Raw genomic sequence first — 13434 nt, forward strand, 5'->3', positions numbered from 1 at the left:
TTACACTAGTGCCAGCCAAAGCGTGGCATTGGTCCAAAATGAATTAAGGACAGAAATTGAGAGCAGGTGCCTAGAAACACTTATGGTAACTTGACATGGGCGCGGCATCCAGACACAGGTCTGTTACAAAACGAACGGACAGGCCATTCAGGCGTGGTCACCCACACAGTGAGCTGTGGTCACCCACACGGTGAGCTGCAGGCCGAGCCAAGGAGTCGTGAACAGCACGGCCATGTCACGTGTACTATTTCACATTCTTTGTCAACTATAACCTAATCCAGATACAGATCTTAGAAAATACAAGCATTTCCTTTTATAACTTGTCATTTTTACATTTATTTTAATTTGTAATCAAGTTTTTTTTTTAATTTATGGTTTTATGCTACCAGCTAAAGTCGGGAAATAATTTCTTTTTCTGTTTTAAAGAATCTAATAATATTTACAATCATGATAGCAGATGTAAGCTTTTGGCAGTTTGGTTACTTACCAGTTGAATAATCATCTATTTTTACTTTTTTTTTAGTTTGAAATAATTTCAGACTTCCATAAGAATTGTGAGAATAGTGCAAAGAATCCCCACATACCCTTTATCCAGATTCACCAGTTTTTAACATTTCACCAGATTGCTTTATAATTTTGTCTGTGTGTGTATATGTATATAATTTTTCCCACTCAATCACTAGATATCATGTCCCTTAATCCATTATCCTCTTGTATTTCTCCTTGCAAATCAATACAATGTACTGTTCCCTTCACTGAGGTCTTGCTATTTTTTTAAAAAGTCAAATAATCATGTTTATTGACATAGCAAAAATTGTGAATGATGTAACAGCTTACGCTTTGACATTAAGAGTATTCTAATATGTGACAATATAGAAGCTGATCAAACAACTAGTATTACAGTGGGACGTTCTGCTGAGAACACTTGAACTCAGAAACAGATTCTTAGTTTAAAAGTTGGTTCCTATTTTTTAAAGACATTACTTGAACAATCATATTTACTTATTTGCCTGATAAACTCAGTATTTTTAAAGATTTTAATACTTTTATGCAACATATCCTCTTCATGCAACATGTTCTAAAGGCAAAAACAGAAGTTATGATTTGGAAAAGCAAAATTTATATAGACTGTAATAACGTTTACCATAATTTAACAATTACCAATACTTTAGATACTAGATAGAATGTTTTCTATTTTATTTTCCATCAAAAGATGGACATGGATCTGGAGTTCATTTCTTTTGTCAAAAGATCATTTAACTATAACGATACAAATTGTTTCGAACTGAGTACTCATGAAGGATTGAAGATGAATTTTGAAAATATGACCTCACTTGCTTCATTTTACATAAAAATTAATATCTTGAATATGCTGTGATTGCTTTAAAGTATCTTCTCCCACCCCCACGAACATGCCCTGTGAGCTGGTTCCTTTACTATGTATGTTATTAAAACAAAACATTATCCACTATGAGTAACACTGTCATTGGTTCAATCTGTATTAGATGCTTTAACAAGCAAAAAAACAAGTTATCATATTAAAAACTTTATAATTTAAATATTGATATGTATTTGTACCAAATATTTGGTACGTACTTAAATATTGGTACATATGGTGTTTGTTCAAAATTGTGTTTAGGCATTTAATATGGGGAAATAGCTATTTCACTCTCTTTGCTTAGTTTTGTTTAGACTTTCAATTAACAATGTAGTTTTCATTTTTTTCTCTACATTTTGTTTATTCTGATATTTATTAAAATGTTATTGTCTGTTGAACATAAGAAAAACTGAAACTTGTATGCTGTGTGTGTGTTTTTATATAATTTTCCTAATAATTTTTTGTTTTATTTTACAAAAATATTGGTCCACAACCATTCGGAAATATGTCTGACCACAGATCATTTGAACAGCACTGCTGCTCCCCAGATGGCCACTAGGTGGTGTCCAAGGATCTTCTCCCAGACCTTGTTTGCACGACCTTCAATGGAGAATAAGGATCTTCCTACACTACAAACTTTTCCAGAGTAGTTCAACAGAATTGTCATACCTTTCCTATTTGTCAAGCCCACGAAGAAAGCAATTTAGTCTCCCTTGTGTGGGACATCTATGAATATAGAAGCTGACTCATTCAAATGAAGATATGTTTTGCTAATTGTTGATAGGCCTCCACATAAATAGAAGCATATCTATACAGCAAAGCTGTTAGCACTACTGCCATCAAGAAGACTCTGAGATCCCTTTGTCCCATGACAGGAGCCAACTACATCCAGGCCAAACTACAAAGGAAGTCTGTAAGTTCATTTCAATGCCCACACCTCCCAGATCTGCAGGGAAGTGAAATGGCAGAACAAAATTCTGGAAAATAACTGGCTGAAATCAGTCCATACAGTAGACTCAAGAGGCCAGATGCCCTGCAAGGAGCTCTGCATGAGATCCACAGCCAACAGAAAAACAATCTCCCTACATTAACATGACTGTTTTTAGAGGCCACATAGCGCAAAGAGGACACACTAAATAGCTAAGCAGTTTTTTGCAAGGCCAAAGACAAGTTTAAAGACACACCCACTTCATCTTCCTTTGACTTTAATCTTCAGGACTGGGTAACAGAGATTCCTCATCTCAGTAACAGTTCTCTCCGCTAATCCTATTTGCCTGTTATCGGATTCTTAATTTGAAAAGACACATTCAAATTAATTGAAAGTGTATGTTTATTAAAATAGATTATTTACAAAGGTGTGGGCAAAGGCTTAGGAAAACCCAAGGGTAACCACGCTCCACCCCTCAGCCGGTAATAACAGAGCCAAAAGTGGGAGGAAGGAGCAGTTACTGGAACCCAAAAGGAGAAAACACAGAGGTCACCTTACGAGGAGTGTAGGTGAGAAACACAGCCGGCCTGATGCGAGCCCTTCCCTCCACCTCACTCTCTCCTCACTGTGCACCAAGCCCAGCCAGAGACTAGAGAGCACAGCCCCTTAATATAATCCACACACGTCAGCCTCCCAGGACAAACAACGTACGACGGACTGGTGGGAGAGACAGTATGCACAGCACCACACAAGCCTTTTTGCCTTCAGCACACTCTCTGGTCCTTCATCTGGCAGAAGGATTGAGCCCGCAACATAGAGTAGGCACCCACCATATCGTGGCAAGCTGGTATCAACTGTCTCTTACTCCCACCTAAACCTAAACATTTAGCCAACATTGGTGTTATCTATATAACTTAATTCAAAGAAAACGGAGGGAGACAAGAAACAAGTTACCTAAAACGTCGTTGTGACACTCCTGACTTCTGTGAGGCCTGTGTCGGCCACTGCAGCGCCTTTTCCCACTGCCCATTCCACATGCCCCCGGACCTCTTCCAGCATCTTGGCTGGACCAGGGTTCTTTACCACATGGGGAATCCAAACGCTCCTTTTCTTTGTGTGTTGTTGCAGTTTTTCACTCACCAAGACGACTGGTCGAAGGAGTATATATAAAAGATCACCAATAAATCCCCTGGTTTCCAAACATCCTCCTCCACAGCCCCGTTTCTGCCAGACCGTCAAAGATCGATTGACTCTGTCCATACAAAAACTCTGCCTATTGGTTCAGTGGCCTGAGAAGTCCAAGATGGCCAAAGGGCAATCTCTACTACCAATTCCTCGGAATCATTTCTCTCTTCTGCACTAGGTCCCCAAAACTTACATGCTTTGCAAAGAATTAAAATAGTGGAGGAAGGTGTTCTTAAAATGGAGTGATCTGGCAATCACCACCTTAACTTAGTCATCAGAGTGAAGCAACCTGGCTTGATGTGCCTTATGGTATGATGTAACAAGTACAGAACCTCAGCTATGCAGTATTCTTGTGAGCGACATTAACCCGAATCGAGCCATGAGAAAATTAACAAATCCAGAATGTGGGATAAACAAGACACTTGAACTCTTTTAAAAAAAAAGATTAAGGTTCTAGATTAAAAGAGACTAATAAGGCAGGAACTTTGATCAGATACTGTATCCGAGAAGAAACAAAGAACATTTGGGGGAACTACTGGGGAAATTTAAATATAAACTGAATATTAAATAACTAAATTTTTCTAACTTGTGAGAATAGTGAGGCTAGGTAGAACATCTTTATTCTTGGGAAATGCATATTAAATTCAGTGGCTGACACAAGGAAAAGCATAAGCACAATTGTTTGGATTGTGAACTATTTTCCTCTTCCATGGAACGCCATTTTTCCTTTCAAAAATGATTGACAAACTATGATTATTAAGATGTATGGACTTGACAGACATTTCCCAAAAATGAACAAACTAAGCCTGTCAAGGAAAACAACTGACAGCATTTGTTGCCAATGGTGGAAAGAGGCTATTAAAACACTCCTCCCTTTTCCAACAATGTATTTCTGTGAAGCTGTATTTTCTTCACATACTTCAACCCAAGCAACGTATCACAAAAGATCATCTGCAGAAACAGATAGGAGAATCCAGCTATTGTCTATTAGATTGTAATATGTAAAATGTCTCTTCTAATTTTTTCATTATGTAAAATACGGTTTTCATTTTAAAAAGTTATTTAACGTCTTTATTCCTAATGCATACTGAAGTACTTAGCAATTAAATGTCTATTTTCGAATAGCTCATTTAAAAATGTTATGTACATACTATGTTTATATATGTGTGTATCTACGTATATGTGTATATGTAGCTGTAATTTACTTTCAAACAGTTCAATAAGACAAAGTTGTGAAATAGGTTAAGGATATAAAGGTGTTCCTTTTGCTATTCATTCAACTTTTCTATAGGTTTGAAATTTTTCAAATTATGTGGTGGGCAGGGGTCAAGTCCAAGGTCACTAGACTAGCATGCAAACATTCTCTAAGAACATTCTCCAAGACATTTCTAGATATGAGTGGGAGGGGCCGTTCCCATCTATTACGCCACCCAATATGCTTAGGAGCTCTCCCACACACACTCGCTGGGCTCTTCCAACAGACTAGAGAAGTCTTTAAGTCGCTCCCTTTGTTTACAGGCACTCCTCCCAGAGCAGGCCCTGCAGCGCTAAAAGGGGCATGTTGAGATCTAATTCTGGTTATGGAGCTGGAGGCAGCACAGGGTGGCATGGCCTGCTCTGCAGGCAATGCAGGTCCAGGGAAATTTGGAGGTTCCAAGTTCTCAGCCCAAATGCCATCTCCTTTCCCAACTAGCGTCTTTAGAGATCTAGCAAGACTAAGTACTTAATTGGTGCTACAATTGTGCAGCCTTCACAACCAGCCCTGAGCTTGTCCCAAAACCACTCCGTGACCTCAGAGGAAAGACGACGCCCTTCAAAACTAAAATGGAGACTCTCTAGTTTACGCGTCTTTTTATGTTCGTAACTTTTACTTTTTCCTTCTCTTACTCTGATTTGCAAAGTCTTTGTAGTCACACTTGCCATAATGATCAAGTGCCAAAGCCATCTGGTCTATCAGTCTTGCCCTCCAACTGTACCTCACTGTTCAGGTGGCACTTAGGAAGAGGTCACCAGAAAACAAAGCAGGAAGTGACTGAAACTGCAGGTCAGTTTAAACACGTGATGAATGCGGCCAGATCAACAGTCACCTAGATGTTGCAGTTGCAGTCACACACCCTGCCCTTGGATCCAACATCCTTCCGCAGCCACCACCCCATTTCTTTATCCCTCACAATGCTGACAAGTCGAGTGTGTCCACTCCTCATTCAACCAGCCTCTGCCTTCCCCGCCCTTGTCAACATCACCAGTGACCTACGAATTACCAAAACTTCAGAAATGTCAAGGTTGTGAAAGTCGAGGAAAAACTGAGGAACTATGTCAGATTTTAGAGACATAACAGTCAAACGAGCTGGAAGCTTTTGCTACAAACATTACTGGAACTGGCAACACCTGAATGGGGTCTAGCAGAGTTTTTTGTACCATTCTTGCAACTACTAATTTGGAAAATAAAGCCAGAGTGGGAGCTATTAGAAGACGGGCTTAATTGGGAAGATGGCCAAAGTGGAACTTCACAACACTTTAAAGATACATGAGCTACTACACACACGATTTTAGCTAAGTTCTTATTTGGACAGTAGGAAAAGCACTTTGTACATAATTCTTATCAAGAGAAATTATTGTATAGTATCCTACTGTTGAAATTTAGGACAAATGATTTTTTTCTGGCAGTTAGAGAAAGGAAGCAGTATAAAGCATTTCCAAGCTAAAGTAAGGTATTCAGCAGAAAGATAAAACTATTTAAAATTATCGAGTGCCTAAGAGTGAAATTAGAAGACAGGGGAATTTCATTTTCTTCAGAAACGGGAGGTCACTGTTGACCTAGGCCTAGAACGGCTGTAGAACCATGTCTGGGGAGCTTGGAACTCTGCAACGGACTTACACAAGCGGGTGGGGGAACACATCCTGTGTAACACTAGCTTGTACTCAGATGAACGTTAAGTCTTAGATGAACTGTTATTGAGTAAATGATTCCATGCATTGTTTTTTAATGTTTCATGCTTTTCTATCATCTTTGAGCCATACTCCAGAACTGTAAAGTCAGTGATTAATTGTATAAATTCCAAGTACTATTTTTTTCTTTTTCTTGACTGGATTTTTGAGTCAATTTTTACTAACAAGCAAACTGACAGCTGATTAAGTGAAATAAAATAAGAGTCATACGGAGTCCATTATACTGTTAAGTATACCAACGAATAATTAGATGCAAAACACTCACAGGGTAAGCAAAAGAGGCTGCAGACACCTCAGTATCTGTACTTCTCCGTCTGGATCAGGTAGACCGCCTGGTCGAGGTCCTCAGAAGATGAACATGCTGAGGCTAATTCACATTCCAAAAGCATTCACACAGAGAGGCATTCTATTTGTTAATAAAACTCATTCAACGGATAACTTAGCCACTCATCTTCAGGTTTGTGAAACTGGGATGACACATAGGGCACAGTTCTCATTTTTATTTCAATATTTAAAATATTCACAGATGGAGTATTATGTTCATTGACATCTCCATGGAAGATGTACCAAACAAAGCATACAGGTATTCCACAATTACAGAATTACATTTGTGACTATGTGAATGTTTACCCCTAGAGTTTATCTGGAAAAACACCACTTTAAAAAAACACAGAAAAACCACTTGGATGTTTCACTGAATTAATTTCCATAAAAAGTGAATAGCAAAGAATATCAGGACAGATGCCTAAATATCAGCCAGCATTTTCTTACTATTTCAAACTTTTACATACTTCTGTCAGAAATACTTAATTCTCAGTTTTCTTTTCCCCTCAATAGCCAAGACCAAGATGTACATATTTTTTATTTTCATTAAGTCATTTTTTTTCCCAAAAACGTTATGTAGAATAGGTTGATCATCACAGGATCTTGACTAGCTAATGAGGTAGGAATATTCTTTAAAAGAAGTTTATTTTATGAAGCTAAACAAAATAATCAAATTATAGTTTTTATTTTTTAGTGGTTGTTCTTTTAATAAAATGCCAAGAGCATTGGATATTGGTCTAATGCTGCTTGTACTTTAAAAGACAAAGAATAAAATCCCATTAGAAAAGCCCCGCTACAGAGTACATTCAATTAATGTACTGGCATTAATTAAATTCATTTTGGCATTACAAGGTAAGAAACGACTGCCCCACAATGCCAAACTTTCTTCCTGAAGAAATCTTAAGAAGATAAAGTTTAAACAGAAAACAAAAGTATCCTATATTTTCTTTTCAGTACAAGTTAATTTGACTCTTATTTTAACCCAGTTCTCATCCTTTCCTACACTCAAAAAAGATTAATAGTTTTTATATATTGCATAACCAGTAATATATTTAAATGAATTTAGCAGTCAACTTATCAAATTCTGCCAGAGAAATGTTCATTTTACGAAGGTTTAATGACATAAGATAAACATCTAGAAAATGCCTAGGTTACAGGTTTCAGCACCATCTCCATCCATGTTAGATTGTTTCAGAATGCATACACTCCTTAAATTCATATAAACCTAGGAAATCTAACCATTATCCTCTCTCCATCTACACCAAAATCAAAGTTCTGTTTTCTAACTACCTACTCTTTCTATATAGATAAGGAATACTTTGCAGATCTCCCAATTAATAAGACACGTTTCAAAAAACGGGGAAAGCTATTAATGAAGTATGATTTGTCTAAAATGTTATTTTGAACACTTTAGTACCTATTATTTGATGAAGACTAAAATATCAAAAGAGAATTTACTTCCCCAGTTATGCACCTATAAGAGTTACTGCTAAAAAACACTAAAAAAATCTAAACAAAATTTTAAATACTTAAAACAGAAGAGCTGCCAGATAAACTGATAATTATAGGTGGTCTGGCAGATGGTTTAGAAATCAAGTCCTCGACAATTCTACTATAAAATGTTCCAGGCATAGTAATAAAACTTGATGTAATAGTGCAACTCTCTGATATGGCAGTAACCATCTGAGATCAGTTACCAAAAATAAAAAATAATTTGTTAAGATTTTTTACGTCTTTAAACCTTCCTTTTTACTAGTCTATACAGACTTGTGTCCTATCAATGTGATGAAAATGTCATGTGTATCGTTTAGTTTGAAAAGAATTTCCTCGTCTTTACTTTCTGCAATTTCAGTTACAGTTCCCTTACAAACATTCTTTTCCTAAGGCACACCACACCCTATTTATTGCTGCAAAGCCCCTGAAATCTGTGCCTCTGTCTGTGTTGTGTCTGCTTCGTAATTATGGGTCAATGAAAATCGTATCAGAACAACTGCTAAAACTTAGTTAACATTTAAGTCCAGTAGATTAACTGCAAAAGAACCAAGGCTACTGAAGCAAAAGCCAAATAACACAAGTAAATGCTCTTGCCTCTAAAAACTGACCACATTATCTATTATGACAGTAAAGCTCAGTGTCATCTCTGGCTATATATAATCCATACTCAGTGTTTTAAAATAAAATGTTAGGCCAGTAAGCTTTCACAATTTTTATTAAATCCTAGTCTAATTTAACAATATCTGATACCAGAGACATCATCCTATGAACATGTTTAAGTGAAAGCAAATCAGACATCTAAGTCATTTTTTGCAGACTAAGCAATAAGATAACAACTACACAGAACACTACAGGAAATGACATACACTTACTTGCTCAGAGTTTTCATACAAGCCATGTTGTTTATCAAACTATATCTCCTAATATTTAATACAGTAGAATTAGTGATTGTAGTTCTCATATAGTATTTTAATTACAAGTACCTTATTAAGATAACTAACATTTTGACAGTTTCATTGACTTTCCGGATTAACAATATATTCAAGAAAAAGAGCAAAATGTAAAATGAAAACTAAATATGACAAGTTATTAAAAGAAGTAATGATGAAAACGGAAAAGTAAACTATCAATGGGGTAGAAAAATCAGAGTCTAGACAGTGGTTGGAAGAAAAGAGATCAACTATGGATTTCACAAATCAAAAGTTTATCATTTCAATACAAATTCTTTTGAATGTAAAAGCCAAGTTGAAATGAAATGTTTATGAGCTGTTAGCTTTTGGCCTTAAACCGTATCGACTCTTCTGATCAGAGAAGGCCAGGACAGTTAAGATCGTATTACTCGATTTTATTTTACACTAGGTGGTGGGCACAAAGCAATCCTCCTTAATAAAGTTGACAATTAGCTTCACTCAGAACATTTTTAATAATGCACATAAAAAAAAGTATTCTTACAAATGTTTTGCAATCCAAATATACAATACCTTGGAAAACAACGTTTAGAAAACAAAAGCCAATGTAAAAAGACAGATTAAAACAACTAGAACAGTACAGGTTTTACATGGCTCTGATTTTACAGTTTTCTTACTGCATCATCAATGTCAGAAATCTGTTCCTTCAGCTGGCTCCATTGCTCGGGATTTAAAGAAATACCTAAAACAAAGTTTTAAAAGTCGAAAGTTGAAAATCTATTTAAGCTTTCTTGAGGATTTTCATATTTCCAAATTAAATATCGTTTTATCAAAATTGCCATTTTGAATGGCACAATGGTATAATATTGAGAACAAAAATTTCTTAGTTTGTTACTCATAGATTCATCATGATTACCCAAGATCAATATTATATTCACTTTTACTTTCAACACTACATTCTACGTAATACATATTATACCCAGTGAGAACAAATGATGATTTGAAGATTATCTCACAAATGCTTGCAAACTAGGGGCCCAAGTGGTGAGGTCAAGATTTGGCATGTGACACCTTTTGTACATCCATTTGGTTCCAACATTTGCTCACAATTTCCACAGGAACTCAAGGTGAATGACTTTGTGCTGAGGTCTTCCAAAAGCGTTCGTTTCACTTTGGAAAAACTGCTGGGACGTGACCCATATAGGACTTCTTGGAATGTACACACTGGCTAAGAATGCATTCTGGAGTCATGTTGTCAAGGTTCCAATCCCAGCTTCATTATCATTAACTGTATGACCTTAAAACAATTACATTACCCCGAGCCTGTTTCCTCACCAGTAAAATGGTACTTATACCTCAAAGATTGTTGTGAATGATTAAATAAGCTAATCTGAATTAAAAGCTTAGCCTATCACCCAGCACATCAGTAAACACTTAAAATGTTAGCTAATGACAAGTCTTTTCTATTTAAGATGTGAAAGTATGAATAGGAAGAACCTTTTACTTTAAATTTCCAATATTCTACTACCTGACCCATATAAAAAAATAAACTAAACTAGAATTAAGAAGTCATTTCTTTCTCGGAAAACTGCTAAGAAGCCATGAAATTGAGAGGAAGGAAGAGAATGTATTGAGACAACTAGGAAGAGCTTTAAAGCTAATCCAATTGTTTAGTAGAAATTCACAGGAACAAGAAATCTGGCATTGGCCACAACGGAACTTGAATGGCCAATCCAGAAGTAGCCTGAACAAGAAAATGTTAAAGGGTATGAAAACAGAGAGATTAAGTTTAATAAATCGAAAAACTTCATGAAGAAAACAAGTGGTACTTTCAAAATGACATGTAGGGAGAATACAAGAAAATAAGCAGGGATTTTTTCATTAGCAAAGGAAGAGGCATTTTTTCATCAGTTAAGACCAACCTAAAGCAGCTAACTAACCAAATGCGAATTTATGTTAGTACACAAATGATCTCTAGCTATTTGGTGAATGAATAAAGTATGCTTCTATGATGCTGACAGGCTTGGGACTGGATGAAGCAAACAAAAGACAAAAACCCACCTAAAGAATACCACCCTAAAGAATATCTGAAAGGAAACACTGTAAACCAGGATTTCCATTCTTGATTTTTACACTTCCCAGATAGTTCCTACTCCAAAATTCATATATGTACTTTTTAAAGTTACATTCAAGTAAAGTTACATTCAAGTAAAGACAACTGAAGTGATATTAAGGGTATTATTTTTTTCTAAGTTTTATTCTAACAGTTATATTTAAGTTAGAATATAACTGTTAACTTATTTAACAGTTAACAGTTATCTCACAGTTAACAGTTATATCCAAGAAGACTACAAAAGACAGTAATCAACTGAATGAGGAGATTCCCAATGCACTGCCAACATTACTTCAATTTCAAATAAAGTAGGTAACTTAGATAATTTTTAATTGTGTCTCAATGTTAGGACCAAATTCAGGAAATTAAATCTCACCTTTTCTCCCTGGTTTCATTTCACCTTCTGGATCCATCCAATATTCTCTAATATCAATTAGGACTTTCCCTTTAAAGTCTCGAACGCTGACGTACCTCATTTTCCCAATCTGCAAAAAAACAAAATATAAAACGATATCCATTTCAACACTGATGTCCATATTTATATTCACACCTTACTGCACATTCACTCTACTTTTAATCACAAAAATAACTATTATTCTCAATATCAAAACTACAACCAAAGGAAATGTCACCATTAAAAGTAAATCTTTCAAAAAAGAGGGAACTAAACAGGCACATCTCACATTTCCAATTATTTTATATTAAATGAATTATTAGTAAAATACTGCAACCACTGTGGAAAACAGTATAGAGGTTCCTCAAAAAATTAAAACTAGAACATATGACCCAGTAATATGTATCTAAAAGTAGGGTCTTGAAAACATATTTATTTGCACACCCATATTCATAGCAGCTTGTTCGCAAATATGGGGGCAACTCAAGTGTCCATCATCAGATAAATGGATAAACAAAATGTGGCATATACATACAATGGAATATTACTCAGCCTTAAGAAGGAAATCCTGTCACATGCTACAACACGGATGAGCCTGAAGACATTGTGCCAAGTGAAATAAGCCAGTCCCAAAAAAGAGATTAACATACTTTATGATTCCACTTATAAGAGATGCCTGGAGAGTTAGATTCACAGAGACAAAAAGCAGAATGGTGGTTACCAGGGGCTGGGGGGAGGGTAGGGAGTGTGAGTTATGTTTAACAAATGATTAACAGTTTTGCAAGATGAAAAATGTCTGGGGATCTGCTTCACAACGATGTCAACATATGTAACACTACTATATGCTTAAAAATGGTTAAGATGGTAAATTTTGTTAAGTGTTTTTTACAACAGAAGTCATTAGAAAGCAAAATCTTGCAGTAAAAACTCCAACCACAGGAATCCATATATTCAGCTATGTTGATTTAGCAATCATTCTGAATGTAAGAATCCAGAGTTCTAGTCATTAACAACATGAAAAAGTTTTCCCCTTTAGACCTTCATTTCAAATAACATCTTTAATACACTTCGCTCGGTCTCAAATTGAGAACTTGAAACAGTCCATGGAAAACTATTTTTCAAAAACCTTATACAACACAAACTACAAATTCCACAGAGAAGGAAGAGGTTTTACTCTATAAAGTATGTGTAAGCACTTTTAAAGAAGTCTGCTGTGGTAATATATTGTCTAGAACTTAAACTAAGAAATCATTTTCTGATCAACCTGTAATACCTCTCTCTCTTACTCTTTCTAAACCTACTCTTCAATCTGACTTAAAACCAGCTATGATTTTATGCTCAAAACACATCATCTGAAGTTCTAGGTTTGGCTACATGCCTTTCCCTATCAACATAGGTCTTTTGAAGATTAAGCCCTTTAATTGGGATACCAAGTATTGCCGCAGCAGAATCACAGTTGTGATGACACAAGTACACATTTATTGATTCCATCTTGCCTATGTCTTCTTAGACTTTTTCTTGTCTCAGGCCTTATTCATGTTCCTTTAGTTTTCCATTCCCAAATAAGCTTCTTGTCCTGCTGATATGCCCCCTTCTTCCAGGCATATCCCATAACTTATGGAGAAAATAAAGTCCATTAGGTATGGGTAAGTGTCTTCAGATCTTTCTTCTCTGTATTCGTCCACATCATCATTTAACTTCTTTACCTCTCAGATCCCATTTCTTGCAAATGAATTCGCCCCCTTTTCATTGTTTTCTTAT

The 13434-nt window shown here is 36.0% G+C and overlaps 1 protein-coding gene across 1 annotated transcript in view; it reads right to left on the bottom strand.

Annotated features, from left to right (window-relative positions):
- Positions 1 to 6925: 6925 nt before the first annotated feature.
- Positions 6926 to 13434, bottom strand: part of SUB1 (SUB1 homolog, transcriptional regulator) — a 16517-nt gene continuing 10008 nt past the window's right edge. Inside the window, exons 4-5 of the mRNA XM_006907108.3 lie at positions 11656 to 11764; positions 6926 to 9908 (exon numbers count right to left, since the gene is read on the bottom strand). Coding sequence (XP_006907170.1) covers positions 9829 to 9908; positions 11656 to 11764 — 189 coding nt within the window. The 3' untranslated portion in view covers positions 6926 to 9828. The remainder of the gene's footprint in view (positions 9909 to 11655; positions 11765 to 13434) is intronic.

The sequence above is a fragment of the Pteropus alecto genome, unplaced genomic scaffold (assembly GCF_000325575.1).
Source record: "Pteropus alecto unplaced genomic scaffold, ASM32557v1 scaffold152, whole genome shotgun sequence".
NCBI lineage: Eukaryota > Metazoa > Chordata > Mammalia > Chiroptera > Pteropodidae > Pteropus > Pteropus alecto.